This window comes from Artemia sp. Qi Xiang Cuo, chromosome 14, assembly GCF_049724085.1.
Source record: "Artemia sp. Qi Xiang Cuo chromosome 14, ASM4972408v1, whole genome shotgun sequence".
Lineage (NCBI taxonomy): Eukaryota > Metazoa > Arthropoda > Branchiopoda > Anostraca > Artemiidae > Artemia > Artemia sp. Qi Xiang Cuo.
The window spans coordinates 28,507,886-28,534,359 of record NC_142807.1 but is presented as its reverse complement, the minus strand read 5'-3'; the positions used below and the strand labels follow the sequence as shown (position 1 = coordinate 28,534,359).

Sequence of the window (26,474 nt, the reverse complement as noted above, 5' to 3'; positions counted from 1 at the left end):
AAGTTGCTTGACAACAACACGCATCCATATGAAATATATGGGTGGACTAAAGCACTATATAAAAATTCATAAAATTGGTGGTGGTACAAAATTCCTAAAATGTCGAATTGCTCCAACTCCTTGTGTGACTTTCGTTGCAGCAACACCACTATGTTTTTTCCATGAAAGATTGCAATTCAGGTAGAAACCAAGGAATCGCGTTTCGTACATTTGTTTCACTGGCTCCTTCGCAAACAAAATTATTCCATTAATAGCCTGGGGCTCACCTACTCTTGAGTATAAAATAAAGCTAGTTTTCACAACATTAACAGAGAGTAAGCTTAAACTAGTAAAAATATGAAGAGTTTTTAAAACGTGATTAACTTTCCAAATTAAACTATGTAAAGACCAACTAGAAAATGTTAATACAGTGTCATCAGCAAACGAGGGGAGACAAGAACCTGACAGATAAAACCTCATCGTATCAATATATACCAAATACAGTAGAGGACCAAGCACCGAGCCTTGTGGGACCCCACAAGCTACAGGAAATGGGGCAGAAGTGACATCATCAATCATAACATTAATGAACCTACCATTCAAGTAATTTTCAAACCATTTTAAGCATCATCCTTTTATAGAGACTTAGTCTCTTATTTTTCAGATACTAGGTGCATTCCCAGATTCGCAATAAAATACTAAAATCGACTGTATCGAAAGCTTTTTTGAAATCAAAGAATACTGTTAGGGGAATTTTGCCCCTCTCTATACAATTATTTAAGAAATCAAAGAGGTGAATAGCAGGATGACTAGTAGAGTGGCCTCTCCAAAAACCAAACTGTGTCTCACTTAATAGGTCATGCTTCGTAAGATGACCATAAAGGCGTTGGTAGACCACTTTCTCTAGTATCTTGGAGAACAAAAGAAATATTGACATTGGTCTCCAGTTACCCATATCTGACTTCAAATCTCCTTTGGAAAAAGGTATTACTTTAGCTTGTTTCAAGGTATCTGGGAAGTGGCCCGTTGTCAGGGATATATTAATAATGTGAAGCAAGAAAGGAAGTAGATATATCCTTGTGGCTTTAAATATCCTTAGATGTACACCATCAATCCCAGCACAATTTGATTAATATTCTTAACAATTTTTATAACCTCATCCTTTGTGTATTTTTCAAACCAAAACTCCAACCTTTTCCCTCGATCATCCACAAATTCATCCGAAGGAAAAATTTTGGATCATTTCTAGCACCCTCATGAACTGAAGATCCTATTTTTGAATAACAATGACCGAAATGATTGGTGACAAGAACTTTGTCACTTGCAGGCGTGTCCTTAATGTCAATACAAGAAGAATGGCTGCAATTTTTTCTTCTCATGAATTCATTAATAACTTGCTACGTTGCCTTAGTATCACCCTTTTGCGGTATCACCCTTAGTATCACCCTTAGTCACCCGTGGCATGTATTTTTCAGAGACTAGGTAATTAAGTGATTCTTTAAACACGCGTCATAATCAATTAACCAAGAGAAAATATTAACAGGAAAAAATATATCTAAGTATATCTGGGACAAGGGGTGAATTATTGAAATGAAAGAGAAATGAAATTAAGTTTTAAAAAAAGGCATTTATCTGGTCAGTAAGATTAAGGGTCCTAGCACCGATATTCTCTTTTGATGATGTTTTATCTTTAAATATTTTTCTAAGACTTTTGATTTTCAGGTTTGTTCAAATAGATACATAGATATGTTAAAAAAAACTAATAAATATAATTACTAATCCCGACAGGGGCTCCAGGTCCTATAACAAAAAGGGTTCATGAAATGCAATATATAAGCATCTAAGCACCCACTATTTTAAAAATTGACCTGAAAAATAGACAGAGGACGAGAGAGAAAGATTTCACATAATTTTAACACACTCAAAGCAAATCCGTCGTTATGGGACTTCAGAGAACCAGTAAAAGACAAACAAATACTTAGTCCACATGTGCACATAACACGATCCGATTATAACCAATCCAATAAGAAATTAAAATCATTCAATATAGCTATAAAGAAAACACTTGATGAAAAAAAATCTAAATAATGGAAAAGAAAACTTATACAGTGAAAATGTCTGGAACAATCAACAAATTAAAATTGACCTTTGAAAACCCAGCCATCAGGCATTTGAAGGTGCAAAAGGAATTATAGCTCCATGCAACATATGGAAAAGTATTCCATACTTCTGAAGAAGCAGCCAGGGGGCTGGAGTCATACGGAAAACAAAGTCCGACAGGACTCTTATGTTGTCAGACCAACGTAGGTAATGTGAAGAGCTGTCAGATACAAAAACAAGATGCTGGAAGACAATTGGAATTATCCCGTCTAATCATAAAAAAATATACGGAGCACAAACAATAAAAGAAACTGAACGAAATTTAAGAACAATTAAACAGGAGATGGATTTGTAAATTTTGCAGCTACTCTCACCTCCTCATAAAGGGACAATATAATAAGATAATTTGACTGAAAAGAGACATCAACACGGCAGGACAAAAAGAAATACGTTATTGGATTAATATGAAGAAAAAAAGCTGTATGAGCGATCCGAAGAATGTGTTCTTCAGCTTATTTATGATTATAAGATTCCTGGCGAACTTAGTTTTTAAGGCCTTAGTGTGGAATTGGTAAGACCAATCCTCATCAAGAAGGATCCCTAGAAATCTGATTTTCAAAGTATGTTAAAGAGATATTGAAGAGAGATTACTGAGCGACCAGTCCCCCTTCTTTTCTTGCCATTTTTAGGTGCGCACTCTGCTCAACACTGATCAATATTTTGGAATCATCATTTTATTCAAACTAGTTCAAAGATCTAATAGCTATGTCTCCAGTGGTAGTATGCCCACCACTGGCCCAGGGTAAGGATTGTATATTACACAATTTGATCATTGCTTAAATGCAGGATCCATAAATAGAAAAAAGGGAAACGTGTTATACTGAGTGTGTCCAAAAAGAATAAGGTATTAAAAGGTATTCAAAAGAATAAAGTATTGAGGTATGACGTAGGAGAATATTGAAGGGTGTGCTAAACTAAATCAAGAAGTACTACACGCATCAAGCTTATCAAGAAGCAGATCGAAAGCATCTTAAGAAGAGCTAATTTGAAACTCCCAAGAAATATTGAAGGGAAGGCGGAAAGTGGTTGGAGAGTTGCCAGCCCCCCCCCCCTGCTATACCCTATTTAGCTACTTTCGCTCCAAGAGCATTCGTTCAAAACTTTGAAATAGCCATTAGGTCCAAATTGATCTAAATGTAAGATAAATATGACTATGGGGAATGCATAGCCCACCAAAGCCTTAAAGAGGGCTGTCGAGTACAATCAACACACACTGCGTACACTCTGGTTGTCAAAAAGGCATATCGGCGTTATCTAAGGAAGGACTGAAGGTATTAAGTTGAAACTTTTTGGGTATATTGAGGAAGCTGTTGAAAAGCGATTAGAGGGCAATAATCCCCCTTGCCCTTCTTAGATGCTCCCTCCTTTCAAAACTGATCAAAAATTTGGAAAAAATGATTTTCCAAAAAGGCTAAAATGAGTAAGATGAAATTTGGGAGAATGTTGATGTGTGTATTGGGATAATTCAAAAGAATTAGAACTACCAGCATCCAAGTTATCAAAAAAGACCCATCTGCCTTTCTTAGAAATAGGTAAGGCTATTACCGTGAAACTTTCAATGCCAATGCTACTTCTACTGCTGCAGCAAACACGACTGGTTGTGATCGCAACAGTGACTACTTCAGACTGTAAGAACTTGCAGCTCCGACTGCAATTCACAGCTAAATGACATTAAGTTGAAACTTTTTAGGCATGTTAAACATTACTCGGAGGGACAAATAACCTCCCTGGTCCTTTCCAGTTCCCCTTGGTACTGGTAAAAATTAGGTTCTTTGTTCAAATTAGTCAACAGGTCTAATAACTATGCCTCTGGGAATTTCACTTCCCATAGCCCCTGGAGAAAAGGATGTCAATTATACAACGTACCCCATTGTTTTCTCACAAGATTTACCATTGAGAAAGAGGGGGATATTGGATCTTCGGTTTATCAGAAAAGGCTAAGGGTAATAAGCCAAGACTTCAGGAGAATCTCAAAATCAAAAGACACTATGTGTATTCAGGCTAACAAAGTGTATCTGCAATATCTTAGGTGTTGGAAAGGGTATTAATTTAATACTTTTATGGCCAGTATTGCTACTGCTACTGTGGCTTCAGCTGCGACTACTTGCGACTGTGGCTGTGACTACCTGGGACTACCTGTGAGCTCGACTACCTCTAAATGAGCTTGCGACCATGTGTACAATGTGCATCCAGATTATCAAAAAGATGTATCTGTAATATCTTAAGAGCGACTTTACACTTTCAGGACCGCTATTGCTATTACTACTGTGACTGAAACTACGACTACTTTTGACTACGACTATTTGTTATTGTGACTATGACTACTTAGGACTGCTTCGATACAAACTCCCCTGGGGGAAAAGAAAAAAAATACACAAGTCCGTGATCTATCTTGTGGCAAAATAACACAAAATTGAACATGTTTGCAGAAGAGACCTTGGAAAATCTACAGCAGGGGTCTGTGATGTGCTTAATCTGAAAGTGGGATTGTCATTAAGATTTCTTGATGTTTTCTCCCTTTTGTGAAATTAGGGAATTTTATTCATAGTGAATCAACATAAAAATTCAATTCTTTTGATGAGTTCGTTGTTGTCAAAATTCCGTTTTTTTTTTAGTTTTAGCTAATATTGTTCCAAATTGCTCCTTATTTAAATTCTATTACAGCGAAATGTTTGATAATATTACAAGTAAAATAATTTCAAGTTAAGGAACAAATAATTTTTTGATTTTTTCTTACAATTCTTGTAAAAAAAGGGTGAAAAAAAATTCAAAGCCTAACGGGACCATAGCAAATATTGTGACATTCCCTTTGAGGATTTTGAAGAGTGACTATACTTTTTGTTTATTTTAAGTTTGTAGTTCACTTTTTAATATTCATAAAAAGCTTCAAGTTTTTAACTTAAATACAACAAACTATAGACCAAAAGATGATATTATATAAAAACAGCTTAGCGGGTTTTTAAGCCTATGCCCCTCACCCTTAAACAGACTTGGATTTTTTGGAAGGACTGCCATTCCTTTCAATAGATTTTAGCTTTCGACATTAAAGTAATTCCAACTCTGTGTCTCAAAATACATATTTTTGTGTTTGTTTCGTTGAAGATTTTGCGTCTATATTCATCCGAGAAAAAAAAAACACTGAACTGTTAAAGAAAGCTATCCGCATCAAAATAACACCATAATTAACGCATAATTGTATTCTGTAAAAGGAAAAAATATCAGAACAAATTAAAATAAAACGTGGACACGTTGATTTTATCCTCTATATCCGCCATAGCTCCCATATCCGCCATAGCCTCCGTAGCCTCCATATGGACGACGATAGCCACCATAGCCTCCATAGCCTAAAATAGAAGTAACTCCATTACTGATAGTGAAAAGCATCTCACTTAATATATTTTATAATCTCTCCTTACAACTATACATAGAGTTTTTTCATGGAAAGAGGCTATGTCTGGGGTTAACACAAAATAAAAATATATCATTGAAAATAAAATTGTCTTGACATTAAAGGGAATCATTTAGGCCTAAATGAATATTTTGGTTATTAACGAGAAAATATACTTTTTTGCAGACTATTTTTATTTCACAGGAATTAATTGTATTAACGTTTTACCTTAAGCAAGATGATACTTATTCGCAAATAATTAGGAAAAAAGTAGTATTGAATGAATAGCAACAAAAGGTACTTGTCCGCAAAACTGCTTGTTTGCCTGTAAGGAGGGGAAGACACTTGTTGTATATAAACTCTAGTTTGGAATAAATAAAGGAAATGGTAAATAGTCCTATAAGATCACTCAACAAAACTTAAGAGATTTTAACTCCAAATGAGACTATGAAATAAACCTTTCGAATAGAAAAATTTGTTTAACATTTTTTAAAGAGCTGAGGAGCTCAGGAAGAATTTGAACATTGGTTTCAGATATTTAAGGGAACACATTGGAAACTTTGATGAATATAAACGAAATTCGACTTATAAATCTTTGCGACAATTGAATTTGTGACAGAACAGAGGTTTCTACAGGCCACATTGGCCTTGAATCAGTCTAATAGATTATAGATTATAAAGTTCAGATTCTGTTGATCATGCGATTGAATTTTACGTTCATTGTATGGATTTTTGTTTTGTTAGAAAACGTCGGATTACATTTTATTCTTTACAAATGCATTGCAATGATTCGAGACTATTGAATTCCCGAAAAAGAACAAAGATCTTTAGTCATTACATCAATGTTTCCCATATAGAGCTAAATATCTTTGCTTTTACTAGATTTTATTTAGTTTCAATATTAAAAGAAAATATTAATTAATAGAAAGATTGCCCAAATAAAAAGTGATGAAGTACAAGATAGATCACAGCTAGTGATACAAATATAAAAAGACTCAAATGGGAAGTAGTGCTAATTTATAAAAATCTGCTCGTGAACAGGTCTTAAAGTCAAATAGGCAAATTATCACTGACATGTCAACAAATTAGAGCCAGAAGCACTTAGCTAAATGATCTATGGAAACATAACTTCGGGAGATTGTTTGGTGTGTGACTTCACGAGCAAAAAGAATTTTGTGACCAGAGCCCTGCTCATAGCGAAAGAGAACAATTAGGAATTTAAAATTTTTGTTTTTCAAACAATCTCCTTTTCCCAGCAACTGAAACGTTAATTTGACGCCCTATGTGTCAGCAATAAACCTGGAGGATCTTTTTCGTTTATTTTAAGCAAATTCGATGAAAGTTGAGTTCTCAAATAGTTTCTGAGCCTTATCATTATTCGTTTGCCTACAGGGGCTTCTATTTTTAGAAACTACCCAAACATGTAACCACAATTTCCCCTTTATTATTATTTATAATCAGGAGTTGATAATTTTAAAAATTAAATAAGCCTTTGGTTTAAAACGTACTTCTATAACGGGCTGCAGCATCTTCATCTCCTTCAATAGGGGCATTTTCTAAGGGGGCGCCGTCTTCAATGGAAGCTTCTTGAGTTTCAGCTGAAAATCAAACAATCATTTGAAGTCAGTATGATATTTTTTTTTATTTACAAAATATGGATAAGATCCAGTCCAATAAGATTACGAAATTCCTAAATTATTTGTTTTATTAGGAACAAAAATCAAGCAAAAGACTTAAATGTATAGCATATTTGATTGGCGTCAAAGGAAACAAACAATTTGTTATCATAAAGGTAATTTACAGCTTGTTGTTGTTTGTCTGTTTAACAATTTATTTATAATATAATTACACAATACAGTTTGACCCTACAAAATTATATTTTAACTTGTAGTAGATTTGTCGAAGCGTTCAAAAATTTACCTCCTTGAAATAAAATATATCAACTTTTATTCTTAGTATAGCAGTATCTTATTTAGTTTCACAATCAAACAGTTTGTAGTGACAACCTATAGGTAAGGATAAACCCAACCCAATAGTAAACAAAACTCTAAAAAAAATCGCGATAACTATTGTAATATCAATAGAATTGGGATTTTATGACAATTCGAAATATATAAAATTCCTTGAGTTTATTGTGACCCATCAAATGCTACAAGCTTTAGAAGATTTGTCTGATTCTTAAAATGGGGAAAAACTCCCCAAAGGTTTTATATCATTGATGATAATAATAAAGTTTTCCTATCGACAAAAAAAGGGAATTTCGTTGCTTTTTTGCCGGAAGAAAGATCACGGATGCGTGTCTTTTTCTCTTTTTGTGCTTTGTGCTTTCCAGGGTTGATCTTATCAAACCAATGGCACTACAAGATTGGAAAATGGTTCATTCGGGCAGAATTTAAGAATTTTTTATCTTACGTTTCGTAAATTTCTAGTTTCCTAGTACCCCCTCTTCCAAGTCACATTTTCCCACAAAGATATTCGATAAGGATTTGAAGATAGCCATTCGGGTCAGCATCGTTGAAAACTCCTGCTAATATGCTTCTGGCACTTTGCTCCTGGGGAAAGGGCTATAAGTTTTGCGATTTGTCCATTGTTTCAACACAGCATTTATAACTTTGAAATATATATAAATTTTTCAGGGAGGAGGGAATTTCCCCAGAATTAATTTTCTCGGGATAGGAAAGCTCTGAGGGGGTTCAAAGCTAAGAGGGACATTTCCTGAAATGTTTTTAAAATCAGTCAGAAATCAAATAAAAAACAAGCTAGTTTTACGATGGAGTTTAAGGAGCAACATTAAAACTTAAAACCAGCAGAAAATATACCGTACATAATTGGGGCAGCCCCCTCCTCAATTGTTCGCTCTTTACGCTAAACTTTGACTGTTTGTTACAATTATGTATGAACAACTCTTGAAATACAAGGGCCGTTGAATTTGAATAAAAAGTTTTTAAAGAGCTTTAAGATTTTACCGTGAAGAGACATGATTGTTCACGTGTGTAACAAGGTAAAACCTTGTTTGATATGAATCAAAGAAAAATATTCACAAAATAGTGAAAACAAAGTCAACTGATCTCTTACCAAGGGTGGCAGCAATCAACGCGAAAGGAACAAAAAGATATACGGCTTTCACTATTTTTATTCTTCCCTGTGTTTCTTGCTTGGACAACTGCGGGAAGCTGTTAATTTCATTGGGGGTTTCCGTGTCTTTTATACCAGCAGGGTAATAACGCCGAACATTTTGAAATATAGTAATTACTTTGTTTTTTGTTCTGTAATTCTATCATGCTGCAATCAAGTCTTGGGAAAGGATATTTCTTAGAATCGTAAGCTCTTTCAGCGTTTTGGGTCTGTTTAAGGGGTTTATTTCTGGAGGTAATGATGCTCGTCCGGAGTTAGTTCCCATGCAAATTGGCGCATGAAGAACGAGCTCCACGTGCCTCTGGATACCTGGCTAGCCACCAGAGAACCAAATGCATCTAGGGACGGTTGGGTTGGCAGCCCTCCTCCCGAAACTTCTATTGCTACGAATGGAACCAGAAATTCAGCCTCGGATATATCATCTCAAACCCCGTATCGACCTCGGACCGCCCAAGGAAAATCCCCTCTGAACATCGTTGACCAAGGTGGCACCAATGTGGTCACCTGGAACGTCCTGACGCTGAACCAACCTGGTTCGAAGCTTCTTTTAGCGAAAGAACTAAAAAAATATAAAGTCACAATAGCTGGAGTCACCGAAACACACCTCCCTGGACATGGTGAAGAGGACATAAGTGAAGGACGCACATTGCTGTGGTCTGGCGGTAGCCAAAGAAGAGGAGGCGTTGGCCTAGTACTGAACAGTGCTGCACGTAGGGCACTCCTGTCATTCAAACCAGTATCGCCTAGACTCCTGTCCGCAAGACTGGATGGGAAGCACGGCAAAATAACTGTCATTACGGGCTATGCCCCCACAAACGACGCTGATGAAGAAGACAAGGACGATTTCTATAACCTGCTTAGTTCTGAACTATCTTCTGTACCTCCCTATGACTACCTCCTCCTCCTAGGAGACTTGAATGCAAGTATTTCAAACAAATCAGGCCTGGGGGATCTCACTGTTGGACCTGTTACAGTGGATAGCCTAAACGATAATGGAGAGAGGCTGCCGAAGTTTTGTCTGGCCCATAATCTAACGATTGTGAACACATGGTTCCAGAGACCAAATATAGCCAAGTATACCTGGTATAGCAATGATGGATCAACAAAGAAGATGCTCGACTACATCATCGTACGTCGACGATGGCTGTCGTCTGTCCAGAATTGCCGCACCTACCATGGCGCCGATCTCGGGAACACCGACCACCGGCTGGTAGCAGCCAAAATTAAGCTCCGCCTCAAAGCTATGAAGAACAGCCAGTCTTCTCGGAAAATTAATGCCGGTCACATCCAACAGGACCCCGCTCTGGCTGGGCGGTACCATGTGGATTTGAGCGGTCAAATCCAACAGATTTGAGGTCCTTGGCCAATGCGATGATAGTGAATTTGCATGGAAGTCCTTCAAAGAGAACACTCTTGCAGCAGCAACTGACGTTGTTGGAATGAGGCAACGGAAGAAAAAAGACTGGATCAGTAATCACTCCCTTGCCATCATAGAGCTCAGGCGAGAAGCACGTCTTGGCGGGGACATGGCTACATACAGACTGCTAAACAAAGAGCGCAATTCCATGTTGCATAAAGACCGCAAGGCTTTTATTGACAGCAAGGCATCCGAACTGCAAGAGGCAGCCAAGAAAAAGGACAGTGGAGCCACCTACAAGATTCTTCGTGAGCTGTCAGGTAAGCACACTCAAACTACGCCATACCTTCGAAGCGCTAGCGGTGAGAATATCTACGACCAATCACAATGCCTCCGCCAGTGGGAGGACCACTTTGAGAAGCTGCTCAACTCAGATCCACCAGACCAGACGGACCATGAGCTAGCAGCTGCTGCGGCTACTACCATACCTGCTCCTGATGGTCCTGAATTTACAGCGGAGGAGATAAAAGCTGCCATCCGCAAGCTAAAGAATAAAAAAGTGCCAGGAATATGTGGCCTAACATCGGAATTCCTTAAAAATGGGGGTCCAGCCATGATCCTCTGGCTACAAATGCTGTTTAACCTTGTATGGCACTCTGAAAAAATCCCCTTAGACTGGAAAAAGGGCCTACTTGTGCCAATCTACAAGAGGAAGGGGAGGAAAGCAGAATGTATCAATTATCGTGGCATAACTTTACTCTCAGTTCCTGGAAAGCTCTTCGCTATGCTGCTTCTCAAACGGGTAACAAGCTACCTCCATGCCCTCCGTCGCCCCCAGCAAGCTGGCTTCATGCCAGGCAGGTCCACCACCGAGCAAATCCATACGATTAGACAGCTAGTAGAGAAAACCCTTGAATATAAGAGGAAGGCGTACATTGCCTTTGTCGATTTTCGATCTGCCTTCGACACTGTCGATAGGCAGTTACTATGGCTAATCCTCCAGTCTGGCGTACCCACGAAAATCGTCCGTCTCCTCAAAGATCTGTATAATAACACCGAAAGTGCGGTGATCGTAAATGGACGGCCTTCCGGATATTTCAAAATTAAAAATGGTGTCCGGCAAGGATGTGCCGCTGCACCTGAGCTTTTTAACTGTGTAATAGACTACATCCTGAATAAAACACAGCAGGTGCAGCCGTTTGGCATAGGCTTTGCTGGAAGTTCTTTCAGACGTCGACTTTGCCGACGACATGGCGCTAATATGTGAAAACATTAGTGACCTCAAAACTACACTGCAAACATTGGCCTCTGCCGCTGAGAAACTCGGTCTGAAAATAAATTGGTCGAAGACCAAGATAATGCCCGTTGAGAAAACGCCATCCAAACACCTGTCATCTGTGGAAATTTGCGGTCAAACTGTATAGGTAGTCAAGCAGTTTACCTACCTTGGTTCAATTGTCTGCTCAAACGGAAGCCTAGATGCCGAAATATCAGCAAGAGCGGCAAAAGCAAACTCTGTCTTCGGTCGCTTTCTAAAAACAGTCTTCCATAAACCCCAGATCAGCCGTCTCACCAAAGCACGAATATACTCTGCTTCGGTTGCCAGCATTATGCTCTATTCTGCTGAGACTTGGTCGCTGACTCAGACACAGACGCTGAAGGTAGATGCCATCCAGACGAAACACCTCCAAAAAATAGAACGCTCCCGATGGCCCGACAGGGTACGAAATTCAGAAATCCTCAGGTCCTTCAAACTCCCACCCCTGTCCGAGCAGCTTGAGTCTCGCTCGCTGCGTTGGTATAGTCATCTGCTCCGTCTGCCTGCCCAAACACCCAGCTGGCTCATCTTCGATTTCGACCCAGCTGCAAACGGCTGGAGGCGTCCTAGGGGAAGACCACGCACCAGATGGGCGGGCTTCATCCGTGATCGGCTCGCCTCCAGAAACATCAACCCGGCTGAAGCGACAACCCTCGCCCTGAACCGACCACTCTGGAGAAGACTGACGGCGCTGACGACTGGTTCCCTCTACGCTGGCGACGCTGCCGAGCGAGAGCTTTAAGTCAAGTAAGTCAAGTAAGTAGTCATAATAAAACTAGCCTTCCGCATCCTATAATTCTGTGGGGGAGAGAATAAGCAAATAAAAGATAATAATTCTTATCCAAATTTTTACCGTTCCGCCTCTTTCTGCCATATCCGTATCTTCCTCCGTAGCCTCCATATGGACGACGATAGCCACCATAGCCTCCATAGCCTAAAATAGAAGCAACTCCATTATTGATACTGAAACACATCTTATTTATTATATTTTAGATTTCTCCTCACAGCGTTACATTGAGTTCTTTTGCGGAGAGGGGCTACGTTAAGTGTATCGACATTAAGGTAAATCACTTAAATAAATATTTTGCATATTAAAGTGACAAAATGCCTATTTTGATGTCTAATTAGCCAAAACTATTTTAAAACTGTTTTTTTCTTTTACAGGTATGAGCTTATTGTCATTTTACAAGATAAAACTTATTCGCAAACAATTAGGCAGAAAAGTAGCATTCGGCAAATAAAAAAACAGCCTCTCCCCAAATAGGCCCGATAGCCGGTAAGGGAGAGAGATTAAATTTATTTTATTCAAACACTAATTTAGACAAGGAAGGAAAATGATAATTAAAACAATAAGACCACTCCACAAAACTAAACAGTCAAAAATTAATCCCAAATCAGACTAAAAATTAAGAGCAGACAAATCTTGCTCAAATTTTTTCAAGGAGGCAAAACAAGTTGGACGTCAATGCTGATTCGGGAAACAGGGAAAATTAGGCCACTTTAAATGTCCTCAAGAAAGTCGCTTCGAGCCGATAAATAATTAAACTTCCACTTGAAAGCCTGCTAATAAATACAAAATTTAGAAAGGTAAAGCTTATGAATAAATAGGTTCTTCATAAGGATTCATTCTCTTGTAAAACGTTAGGAAAGCATTTTAAGGATGAAGAAAAAGTTGACTATAACTTTATTGGACATCATTAAATGAAAGATTTTATCAAGCAGTAAGAGAATACTTTAAAAACTGACTCAAAAAACGAATACCAAAAAAGAGTGATTTGGCCTTTACAAAACACCGAAACTCTACTAGATCTTCATTTAATCAGATAAAGGTAACGCTTAAAAGAATGGTTTTTGCCAACAAGGAGACCATCAAATATTGAAGACACCTTGAAGAATCTCAAGGCCTTCTAACCGTTTTATTTGAAACATGATTTCAGATATTTGAAGTAACACCTTGTAAAGGCAGGTGAAAACAAAAACTCTATTTATGACTCTTAGAGCCAATCGAATTTATGACAGAGCAGAATTTTCTGCAGTTCACTGAAGTCTTGAATGAAGTTGTTCCTTTTGACAAAAGTTCAGATACAATTCACTAGGCGAGGGAATTTTTCTTTTATATTTTTTTCTAATTTCTAAGAATATTTTATGGTTCATTTCTATTTTTAATAAAAATGTTAAAGAATTTCAAGAGTACTGACTCCTCTGATGAGCACAAGGCTCTTTGGTCATTGCATGAATATGCCCCATATAGTTATGCTAAAAGCCATGACTATCACATTTCTTGTTTCTTGAAACGAACTGAGGAATTTGTTTTTCATTAGCTCTCAATTTAGGTTAAAACATTTCAGAAACTTATAAACCGAAAATTTTCGCTTCAAGTTTTACAATTTTTTACAATTAATTGTTTTAATCATTCCTTGAAATATTTATGTATTAGATGTACTGTCTCATTATTATCAAAACATACCTTCAGTTTACATTTCACCCATCTACTACTACTACTAACAACTCACAACAGCACCAAGCCGCCAGAAGCCAACACAGCTACACGCGCTCCTCCTCCATCCCAATCTATTCAAAGTCTCCCTTTTTACTCCCATTTGCGTGGTATTTAACCCTTTTCTAGATTTTATGACTTTCAAACTTAAAATAATTAAATATTAACCAACACAAAAGGTTGGCAGAATAGAAGGAAGCAAAATTGATGAAGCAAAGATAAATTACAATCAGTGATACCGATGTTAAGAAACTGCAATTAAAAATAGTAATATTGGATAATGTCTGCTCGAGAACATGTCTTAAAGTCAAATGACCAAATTAACAGGGACGTATCAGCCAACAAGAACCAGAAGTACTTAGCCAGAAAATAATCACATTTCGGGAACCTCATTTCAATGGATGGATCTGTAGCGTTACCACATCCTCTTAAAGCTTCGCCTAAATTCCACGCTACAAAATCTAAATTTTGGCTTAATATTTTAGTCATTCCATGAACGTTCTTCATCATTATGTTATTGTCCATGAAAGAACACTATAAAACACGAGCCTTTCGTCGAAAGTGTGAACTTCATCCTTAGCAGACTTTCCAGTTGCGCCTAAATACTCCTCGAAAACACAACTTCAAGAGATTCTTAATTTTATGTGTCACCAGCTTGCAGAATTTTGAAACCAGAGCCCTAGTTTTAGTGAATCCTATCAATCGAGAATTTCATTTTTTTTCAGACAAACTCGGTGAAAGTCGTATTTTCAAACCGTTTCTAGGCTTGATCATTATTCTTTTCCTTACCGGGGCTTTTTTCTTCAGAAACTAGCCTAATATTTAACCACAATTTTCCGCATGCTATCATGATTAATGATCAGGAGATGGTTTTTCAGCGAAACAAATATGCATTGGCTCAAGACTTACCTCTATAGCGCGCTGCAGCATCTTCGTCTCCTTCAATAGGGGCATTTTCTAAGGTAGTTCCATCTTCAATGAGAGTATCTTGATCTTTAGCTGAAAATAAAACGATAAGTTCAGTTCCGGAGGACTTCAAATTTTTCATTAGCAAAATAAATATAATACCCTGTCCAAAAAAATGACGAAATTTCCAAAATTATATTGTTTTATTAGGACCAAATATCGAGGAAAATAATTAAATGAAAAGCACGTTGCTTAGTATATAAGTGAAAAGAAATAAAAACTTTGTAGATGTAAAAGTAACTTCCAATTAAGCTTATCTTTTAAAGCTTGACCTCATATTATTCAGCATAAACTTGTATTTGTTCTGTCTAAGCATAAAAGAAGTCGGCCTCTTATTCAACTTCTTGGAATAGTGCAAATCAACTGTTATCTCATTATAGCAATATTTTATATGGTGTTACTACAATTAAAGAAGAGCTGTATTTACTTTAGACTCCTTTTATATGCATTGTTCTTCGTTTCTACATAGTAATTTTTATATTAACTATGCTTATACAGTTCTGGTTAAATTATTCTCATTCTTTTCCATCAAGAAATAAAATTTGAAGTAAAATTGAATATAATTTGAAAAATACAGAAAAATATTGTAAAACATTGTTTCTTAGCAGCTTCAAAATAACTGTTGTTGCTTCAATGTTCTTTTAGTGTAATTTTAAATAGATTGTTATCCACTCTTACCAAAGGTGGCAGTAATCACTGCGAAAAAACGAAAAGAAATACGGCTTTAATCATTTTTAATCTTTGCTGTGTTTCTAGCTCAGACAACTGCTGGAAATTGTTGATTTTATTGGAGTTTCGGTGTCTTTTATACCAACTGTGGAATAATACCTAACATCATAGATTATAGTAATTACTTTGTTTTTTGTTGCGTAATTTAATCATACCGCAGTTAAGTCTTGCGAAACGACAGTTCGTAGAACCGCATACTTTTCAGGATTTTGGAATCCTGTAACTTATCACTATTATTACGTTTCAGTTTGCTTTTGTTTTATTTTACTGTTTGTATAATAAAACTAGGCTTTCACACTTTCTAATTTGGAAAAAAAATAATAAATGAAAAACAGTTATTCGTTTTCACACTTGGTCTCGTTCTAAAATATGTTTTCTTCTGTGTCACCGTTAATTTGGTTGCTGTTCAACTGAAACTTTACTTAAGTAGACCTTAAGTTAACGGTCTTTATTCATTGGTTGGTCAATTTTTATGAAGTGTTTTTTTTTCTATGCTGCTTTAGCATAAAACTTCCTTCATCTTCCCTCTAAACAATAACAATTTATCCTTCTTTCTTATATAATTGGAATTTGGAAAATGTTTCATTCCCAGGGCGCGATCACACTTGAATGTGGGTTCAGTTGCAAAAAGGTTGAGTTATGTGAGGGTTGAATTGCAAGGGGATCGGGTTGAATAGGGGCTGGCTTAAGTGGGGGTCGAATTAAACGGCAGTCTGAGTTGCAAAGGGGTTGATTTGAATAAAAGTTGGGTTAAACAGTGTTGAGTCGAACGGAGGCTGGGCTCCATTGGGTTTGAATGGAATGAATTTTGTTTGAATGAATTGGGTGAATGAATTTGTTTGAATGAATTGCAGTGGAATGAATTGGGTTTGAGTGGGCTTACGAAAAAGCTTCTGCTTAAGAAATTTATGGCAGTTTCTGGCAATCAACAGCAAGCAAAGACCATCTCTTGTTCCTAACCAAAATTATAGCCACCGCAATTTGCATTAGTTGAAACAACTTTCAAGCAGATTCCAAAGATGTATACAAAATTATTTAGTTAAAAATTAATGTTTTAACAATTGGTAGTTTAAGAAAATTGAATTTTTTGGTGGGGTTTGGGTGTCTCTGAAGAGAAATTAGAGCTGGATGGAATAAGTGTCTACAAATGCAACGCATAAGAGAACCCTCGGGTGTAGCTTTCAACCCTCCATGCGCAATACTATTACTTGGGTATTTGCTTGAGAATGAAAGTCAAGGACAATTTTTCACTCCCCCATCACCTGCCCTCATACCAATTAAAGGGGCTTTATCATTGAACCGGTAGTAAAATACTGCGGGATGGCACAACCAAAAGGAAAACCACAGTTGTAGCGCTATTTACAAGCAGGAAAAACTGACTGTTTCCGGCCACAAGCAGGAAAAAGGTTCTGTTTCCGGCCATTTCCTGCTTTAAATAAAAGAGCCCAAAGCAGAACCATTATACTATTGAGCAAAAACTTTGGGGATGCTAATCGGTCCAAAATATCAAGAACAATTGGTTAAATTTTTTTTATTTTGAATACAAAGGTGTGCAGGACGACGTATTTCATAGTTAAGATAAGTCTACCACAAGTTTTGAGGCATGCGGTCAGCATTTTTTATTTGGGGGGGGGGAATCCTTTGAGCTTAAGAAAGTTAATTCTTTCAGCCCATATAATACTGAGCGGCCTTCAGAGAAATTTATGGACAAGGTAATTTACTCCTTAAAATCCTTTCGTCTGATTAAATATGCTTCAACAAAGAGCGAAGAAAATTAGCTGAAGGGAGCAGAACTACTACTTCAAGCATAATTTCATGATTTTGAGTTCCCTTCCTCCAAACGAAAAAGGGTTTGAAAACTTTCAGGGGATGGTTGTTCCAAATGCTTGTCCAGAGAATCCTTGTTCAAGCAAAGCCTCACTCAAGCAATTATAGTCGTGTCTCAGCAAATCGTGCTCAAAGTTCCACCAGCTTTGTGACACCTTTTTCAAATTCGGGCCCAAGATTGACGACAACATAGAAAAAAACGGGAAAATCAATCCAAACAGTTTTTAGTAACGAGCCGTAAGTAAAAAACGACTCACAGTAACCGAAGCTCTAGAAAAGGGCTTTGATAACAATATACATGGGAATAGGCATTTATCTCATCCCTGAAAATACTCCCCTGAAAATACCTCCCACGGAAAATACCCCACCCCCCCCGGAAAATAACTCTCTGGAAAATACACCCTGCAGAAAATACCTCCCTCCACGGAAAATACCCCCTGGAAAATAAGTCACCACTGAAAATACCCCCGCAGAAAATACCCTCGAAAATCTCCCCCCCCCGTGGAAAATACGCCCCCAGATAATACCCCCGCGGCTGTTCAGTCTCCAAGAACTTTCGACTTATAAAATAAGGACCAGAACACTCAATTTCTCGTCGAATGAGCATCCTCTTAAGTTTCTTCGACCATGAGACGGAGGTTGGAATGAGGAAAGAGGGCAGTCCCACCTCTATTCGGAATAAATTCTGCTCATTTTCGGGGTAAATGTTACTCTTTACATTCATAATAACAGCGTAGACCAGAAATATTCCTGGGAATCTAGACGGATGAAATATCAACTTCCTATCTTTTAATGTGTGTTTTAAAATCTTTTTGTATCCCCCCCCCCACACACACAAACATACACACACAAAAATAACCCCTCAAAGACAAGTCCTTGATACTACCCTGGGGATGGAAACAAAATAAGTTTTACTGGGATACTGAAAACAAAATAAGTTTGAAATTTTTCACTTTTCTTACTTTCATAAATAAAAAATTATCAAAACTTTAAGGAATAAATCTCAGTATATGTCTATTCAATCGGCAATCCATGTTTATTTGTTTTGTTTTTGTTTTTTTTTCAGTTAAGCACAAGTAGTGTTCTGGGTTTGAGAAGGTATAAGGGTTATCCACCCTACTCTATATTAGTTTTAGATCATTTTGAATTTGACTCGGCTATTTATTGTAATTTGTGTTCGTTTTGAGTTTCATTTATTTTTTGATAGTGATTTGTGATAGTTTTACGCTTGGAAGATTATTTAACTATTTTTGCCCATTCTTGGCCTCTTTACTTTTCTTTGAGAAACATGTTTTGTGGGAAAAATATTTTTAATTAATTTATCAAAAAAGCCGACCAGAAGAGACAGCCACAAGGTGTATGACCTATATTACATTTCTGAAAGTTTCACTCTTATAAACAAAGTTTGTGCTAGTTCATCAAAGGTCAGTGCATGGGTAAGGGTGGAGGTAAATACGTCAAAAGCAAAAATACCCCCATCTAGAATTTTACCCTGTATTCACCCATTTCTCGTTGTGTATTTGGAGAGATGTGTAAATGTCTTGTTTCTGGCTCTGCTTCCATCTGCATTATAAGTGCTTCAGTCTGCATTGAGGAACTTTCAGCATTTTGGAAAATAGTTGCATTAGTAGATTGAAATTTCCAGGAATAAACTAAAAACTTAAATTTTGCCCCGGTAAGGGGTTTTCGAACTCCTATTTCTGAGGCTTAGAAAATTGCATAGAAAACAGGTCGATACACGTCTTAACTTTAGAAAAACTTACATCTTTCCTTAATTTTGGTTGGAGTCTATCCTCTGACTCTTGCTTCCATATATAAAATTTTCATTGAAATTTAGTGAGCCTTACTACACTTAGGCTTACATAGTGAGGGCAATAGTGTTAGCGTCTGATAAAATACAATTTCCTACCAGTAACTAGAAATAAATGCTACTGTCCTAATTGGTTTACTTGATAGATATTGACATATTCGGTATGCCAAAGTTTTTCACCTCGAATTCGCCTTCTGGTGATTTTTGATAATTGTTTCTAAAAGGAAAAGGTGAGTTTTTAACCTTCGGTGGCAACCCTGAATCTGTATTATCTGATAATAATAAAAATCTAGTTCCAGATGGTAAAACCAACCAAGGAATCTATGCTTCTGCATTTACGCTTGGTATCGTCAAGCCAGAACATTTTAGATGCAACAAATTGCAGCAGATCATATCTTCAAGGAATAGTTTTGTTTTTTGAAAAGGATAACAATGATTTAGTAAACTTCAATCCTATGTGATCAGGAAGAGTGTGTATGATCCGGATGCACCGGAATGCACCGGATGGCGGACGCCTAATACTCCAATGAACTTTCTGGCTGAAGAGTCATAAAACAGGGGATAAGTATCGCCTGTAGGGACTGTAAAATCCAATGCCGTATTCTTTTCTCTTTTACTCCTTTTAATCCTTTTCTCTTTTAAGCCTTCTTTACCCTTTTCCATGTCGATGAAATGGACACTGAGATTTGCATATGCAAAAGTAGTAAGACACAGTAGTATAGACATACGAGAGTTTATTATCAATAAATAGCGCAAAGCATAACATTAAATAAGCACTAAAAACACAGCAGTGTTGTAGGTTTTAATGGAACATATTTATCCATAATATGGTCTATATCCGCGATATCCACCATATCCACCATACCTATAAGGACGGTAGCCACCATATCCGCCATAGCCACCATAGCCGCCTGGTCTGTATCCTAGAAAAAGGAGAATTATCTTAAAGACAAACTGAATTATAGAATATAATCTTCATTTAATTTAAATAACTGCTGTTCTGTGTTGTGGGCTCGTGAATTATCCTTGGGCTTCCAATCTCCAACTCTACTTTCTATAAATCATTCAAATCTCCCTACCTGTTTCTTTTCAAGTTCTGTTTCCCCTTCTAGTTTAACCAAAGAAAGCTTACGGGTAACAATAATAGCTATAATACCTATACGGAGATAATAGCTATGGTAAAAGAAAAAAAAAAAATCCGTGAACAGCATGTTCAACTTAAAACAATCATGATGATATCCCGAACTCCTAATTAAGTACCTGAAAACTTTTTTGATAAAAGGAATGAGTGACCAAAAAACATAAGATGAAGATTTTAATTTATACAATTTGATGAATGTCTGGAAACATGTTAAGACTTTAGTATGAAAGGCGAGAGGATTAAGGAACAGCACCCCTTCTAATAAACAAGAAACTTCTCGGTTCATATAGAGTCTGGGGTTGCTCTTTTACTGGAAAATTTACTGTTGTTTTTATGCAATTTTATATTATTTATCCACTCTAAATGTCATTGTCAGTGTTGAGTTAGATAGGTGAGGGCGGCTGCGGCGCCCCACCTCCCCTATCCCAATGTCCTTAAACCGATGTTTAACTTTTGATTAAAAATACATAAAAATGATTAGCGTCCTGAAAAAGCTACCATGAAGGGAGGTGTGCCCCAAGAATACCTGAATGATGGTTATGGTGCTTAAGTTGTTAAACAGGGAGGGGGGGGGGGTACATTTAGAATTCTCATTCCATATTGGTGCAGTACTTCTAAATAAATGGTTAGGAAGTTATTTTTATTTGAGGGAATGGAAAAATTTCGACCAATCAAATCAATGCGCATGCCGCGCGGCACATATTGGAAATCAAAGGGTGGCGTTCAGTTTTAGGGGTTATCTGTAGACTTGCCTGCTTTTAGTAATTCTTTTCTATGAATCTATGAGAAAGATCCATAGATTCTAAAATCTATGAGATTTTAAAGTTACCCATTATTTTTGCACAGAGCTATAAATTTACTGAAGCAACCTGGAAAAGGATGTACAAAAGTAGAACAAGAGCGATAAATTGATTCAGTAAACATTGTCATAAATGACACCTGATGTCAGAATCAGTTCTAAGTATAATAGAACTTGAAGAAGAAAAAAACTTGAATTAATATGGAAAAAAATAGATTGCAATAAGAATTAAGGATAAAGTATGAGGAAACAAGAGACTGATGAAAGTAAAATTATTTTAAACCTCAAAGCAGGTAAGTGTGAATGCAGGGTAATTTCTAACTAATACGGTATTGAGTGACTCACATATTTTTTAATTAAGTATAAATACAAAGAAATATGAAAATTAATGATATTGACAATATGTTTTTTCAGAAGCAGCGGCGTAGAATTGTTCCCATTTTTCATAAGGAACTTTATAAAATGCACATAAGAAACAAAATAGGTTTTGTTTCAGATTTTATGAATCTTCTCATTCCTGATAAGTTTAAAAATTTTCTTTATAATTTTTGAATATATATATATATATATATATATATATATATATATATATATATATATATATATATATATACATCCACACTCATTACCAAAAAATTCGTGGATTGGCATGCTTTCTAATATTCAATATCTCAAATTCACCTCTGTTTCGAAACAAAAGATATCAATTTATTAGAACTTTATTTTCGACTCGTTTTACGCTTATTGAAAATTGAAGGTATTTTTGAGTATAATTGTGTAAAAATGATGTAATAAATTAACTAACAAAGTAGTAATAAAAAAATATTGCCAAATAACTAAAGGGACTGTTTGAACTTTTCTTAAGTGTTTCGTTTAAAAATCTGTTTGTTCTTGGAAGTACTAGGAAATAATATCTGAAAATTTGAATTAATAATCAAAGAGTCGAAGCCATGTAAATAAAACATATAAAATATATAAATCAAATACAAATTTACAAAATACCAATACAATTATAAAAAATATCTTACCCCAATATCTAAATCGGTTCTCTGCATCTTCATCCACCGATAATTCGTCTTGAGGAAAAGCTGGAAGGGATATAATAATTTTAAGATTTTAATTAGAATTACAAAACCTGTAGTAATTCATTGTCACTTCTCTTTGAAATTTGTAGCTTTTGATCAAGACCAGATTGAATAGCTATGGGGCCCGATTTGATCTTTTTTGTGGGGCCCTTTCTATGTGTTAAATATTTAAATAAAATATGCATGCATAGTACTTTACGTACGTAAAGTAGTTCAAGTATGTAGTGAAAAATCTCTCGAATATAGGACTATGCCGATTAAATTCAATAAACTTGACATAAACTTTTACAGGTATTAGTTTTCTATATTTTAAACTATATTATATGGACCTATATAATAACAAAAACATTAATAAATCTCATCCAGCAATGCAAACTTAAAACAAATATATTTTTAATTTTTCGAATAGCCCATAATTTATGCCTTATCGTCAAAAACAATTTGCTTTAAATTTCAAATTGTTTTTTTTTTCTTTCATTTTGATGGTGACGCGGGACCCGATTGGGCCCAATCGATGCAATCGCCCTTTATCCGGCCCTGCTTTTGGTAAGATTAACGAACCATGGACCACTTGCATCTATAAAAGCGCAGGAAATTTACCTAACGCAAAGAACAGTCCAGGGTGTATTTTCAAAGAGCTAGTCCTACAAAACGCATTTTTTGTAGCTGTTAACCTGTCTCCCAAAGAGAGTCTTATGATTACAGTGAGTATATACGCGAAGTTATTTTGGTGATTCTTAGTCAAATTTAACAAACTACTGAGAAAAGTCAAAGTTTTATTTTTGTGAATGCGTGCCTGATCCTCACTTACTGGTCAAACTCATATGTACTTATGTTTATACTGGTCGATTGATTGTTAGTTAGAGAGGCATAAGCTATTGAGAACCAGGATAAGTAACTTTCATAAAAATATAATTATTGAGCATTTTCAAGATAGTCCCTAGCTGCGGCTTAACTATTAGAATTGCTTTGACTGGTTGGAGAGCAAATCCTGAACTATTTTACTATTTCTACTAGTAAGAAAATGGAATATTAAACTGTTTTTGTAAGAAGAAGAAACTTATCAATATCTTCAGAGCCAAATGAGTGGATTGAAGCTATCTATTGTTCATGTCGAGTCAAAGGCAACGAGTTGTAGATTCCAATTTGACAAAACACAAACAGTTTTTTAGGTACTTGGGCATTATATGGGCATTTCTAAAAAGTCAAGTTTGGTTAATGCTAATGAAATAAAATAAAATGGGATGAATATATAATAGTATATAAACACATTTGGGCTATATATTTGCACATTAGGGGGGGGGGGTGGGTGGGTAAAGCATTGCATATATTAAATATACCTAACCTAGGTACCTTCCCCCCCCCTTAACCCCAAAAAACAACAGTTTAAATGTCGTATATGCAATGAAAACCACGCTATGTATTCCATTACTTTATAGCGGTGTCTTGAATTAACACGTCAAAATGGGTTTTTCGTGACTGGTTTCCTTGTAACTGCCCATGTAATGCCGAAGTACCATTTTTTTTAAATTATCTAGGTTGAGATATAGCTTATTTCCAAACATTTTCGTGTAATATTCTTAAGAAAGCTCTTAAAGTTCACGAATACGGTGCTTTCATGTGTCACCGTAAGGATATCCAGCAGCTAATTAACTTGAATGTAAACTATTAAACAGCTTCGCAGACTATCACAGGATGCAAAGCCAAGATTTTATTTTAGGCTATCAAAGTCGTTTCATCTAACAGACAATGCATAAAATTCCCGACAATTTATGAAAATTAGATTAAAAATTCGGTACTATTGTAATAAACGGACTCTTTTATATAGTGCTAGTTTGGTTAATGCTAATGAAATAAAATAGGATGCATATATAATAGTTTAGAAACAAATTTGGGCTATATATTTGCACATTAGGGGAGGGGGGCAAAGTATACCATATATTAAATACGTAACCTAAACTTGGTACCTTCCCCCCCCCCCCGAAACCCAAAAAAAACAACAATTTAATTACAGTTCTAGCCTTTGTTTATACCCCAGAAGGCATTGAAAACCTGTTTTCATCATGTGTCTCGGTCTATTTCGTGACTGGTATGCATTGCCTCATATAAAAGAGTTCGTTTATTACAGGAGTACCAAAAATTTCCCCTTTTGACTTTTTACAAAAATTTCCCTGCTCAACACAAAAAGTTTAAACTGTAGGCTATGTCCTATGATGTTCCCTTATATAAAGATAATTCCTCCATTTTGTAAGGATGGGGGGCTGTGGGTTATACTCGTTTAGGGGGGGGCCTCTAAGTCGAGGCCTCCTCCTGGATTAAAAAAATCAGAATTTATAGCCACTAATTATTCAAATTACCAAGTAAAATGTTTTTATTACTATTAGCCCTCCTTCGAAGAAAATTGTGCTTACATGGAAGGAATGGGAGGTATTCTTACAAAACGTTTATTAATGTTTTATTGTTTATTTAAAGGTTTTTTTCTAATGTTAAGTATCTGAAATAAAGAACAGTTGAGCTTACCAATTACTGCAGCAAAGATTGCGAACAAGGCAAGGAATAATGCAAGCTTCAACATAGTGTATGATATTTGACTTGTATTGTCGTTTACCCAAAGAGCTCACTGACAAAAAACCAAGAAGCATGCAAGATTTATACCAGTTTCATTTCTTTTCACTAGTGACAATGCACATTATTTTGGGGTTTTCCAAACAATTGCAGCGGTATTCTGAATGTTTTGTGCAGGTGATTGGCTGCTCTTGGGCATTGTTTGATAACCTGTCCAAAAACTCTGGGCGTAAGGCACAAAACGAGACAGTTATTCACCGGACAATCTGGTTTCTTTTGACGTCATTCACCAATATAAATTTCAAACATTTTGATATGTTTATAAACAAGAGCACGATTGTCTGCGGTCTCTTTATGATAATATTAAATAAAAAAACAAGTTTTTTTTTAACTGAAAGTAAGGAGCGACATTAAAACTTAAAACGAACGGAAATTATTCCGTATATGAGAGAGGCTGTCCCCTCCTCAACGCCTCGCTCTTTACGCTAAAGTTTTTCATTGTTAAAAAAAATAGAGTTGTGATAGAGTCTGACTTTAGCATAACGAGCAAGGCGTAGAGAAGGGGACAGTCCCTTTCATATATGGAATAGTTTCTGTTTGTTTGCAGTTTTAATGTCGCTTATTACTTTCAGTTAAAAAAACTAGTTTTTTTTTAATTTAATTTCTGAACGTTTTTGAAAAAATGCAGGTTTTGATTTAGGCTCACCGTACATGAATAATTAAAACACAATTTTCATATTAATTGTACTTTTATTTGGTTAAATGGCTTTCTAGAAACTTGTTTAATTTTATTTAAGAACGTTTTTTTTAGTAATAAATATACGTAACTTACAATTTAACTTACGTAACGAACTTCTATATTCATATATTTTTAATAAATATATTAGGGGGTTCTCCCCCTTGTTAATACCTTGCTCTTTAAGGGAAAGTTCGAATTTTGTTCCAATTCTTTAAAAATGACCGCTTAATTACAAAGACCGTTGATTAGAATAAATAGCTCTTATGAAAGTACTAAAAAATCTTTGGCTTAAAGAGCGAGGTATTGACTAGGGGGTGAACCCAATAATATATGTAATATTTTCTGTTCGTTTAAAGTTTTGATGTTGCTGCTGCTACAGTTCAAAAATTTGTTTTTTTATATTTAATTTCTTATCTTTTTTTAAATAATGCCGGGAAGTCCGGCGTCCCCTTCATAGCAATTTTCCTTCCCCCATGAAAACTTCCTTCATGGGAAGATCCTCCCACATAACCCCCAACCCACCCACCCCCCACCCCCCACTACCAGGAAAAATCTCCCCTGAAAACGTCTGTATACTTCCCAATAACCAATACTATATGTTAACATTGGGTAAAGTTCATAACTTTCAGTCCTCCCTCCGGGAACTTTGGGGGATTAAGTCATCCTAAAAGACATACTTATAATATTTTCGAACATGCTGAACAAAATGGCCATCTCAAAATTTTGTTCGGGTGACTTTGGAAAAAAAATGAGCGTGGGAGGGGGCCTAATTTCCCTCCATTTTTTTAATCACTTAAAAAGGACACTAGAACTTTTAATTTACATTCCAATGAGCCCACTCACGATATTCTAGGACATCTGTTTCAATATAAATATTCCTGGGAAAAAGAAAAAAAAAAAACAAATAAACACGCATTCGTGATCTTTATTCTTTCAAAAAATGCAAAAATCACAAGTTTTTCTGTTAAGAGATTTAAAC

General features: G+C 36.1%; 1 protein-coding gene and 2 long non-coding RNA genes across 5 annotated transcripts in view; 1 reads left to right on the top strand and 2 right to left on the bottom strand.

Moving 5' to 3' along the window:
- The window catches only part of LOC148944344 (uncharacterized), a 33,013-nt gene extending 18,111 nt beyond the window's left edge, over window positions 1–14,902 (bottom strand). For 2 of the 3 annotated variants that reach the window (XR_016142884.1, XM_089100688.1), the window contains exons 1-3: window positions 14,744–14,902; window positions 12,191–12,271; window positions 7,036–7,125 (exon numbers count right to left, since the gene is read on the bottom strand). Coding sequence is in view for 2 of the 3 variants with exons in the window: in XM_089100688.1 (XP_088956814.1) it covers window positions 7,036–7,125; window positions 12,191–12,271; window positions 14,744–14,882 (310 nt within the window). In the remaining variant the exon portion in view is untranslated. Of the gene's footprint in view, window positions 1–5,321; window positions 5,484–7,035; window positions 7,126–12,190; window positions 12,272–14,743 lie in introns of those variants that run through there. The other variant, XM_089100687.1, reaches the window with a different exon arrangement.
- The window catches only part of LOC148944341 (uncharacterized), a 337,879-nt gene that overhangs the window by 247,679 nt on the left and 63,726 nt on the right, over window positions 1–26,474 (top strand). The gene's annotated exons all lie outside the window — the stretch shown is intronic.
- Window positions 19,884–24,899, bottom strand: LOC148944343 (uncharacterized). Its single transcript, XR_016142859.1, has 3 exons — window positions 24,712–24,899; window positions 22,135–22,194; window positions 19,884–20,089 (listed from the first exon to the last, which is right to left on the bottom strand). It is a non-coding gene; the product is annotated as an uncharacterized LOC148944343 (long non-coding RNA).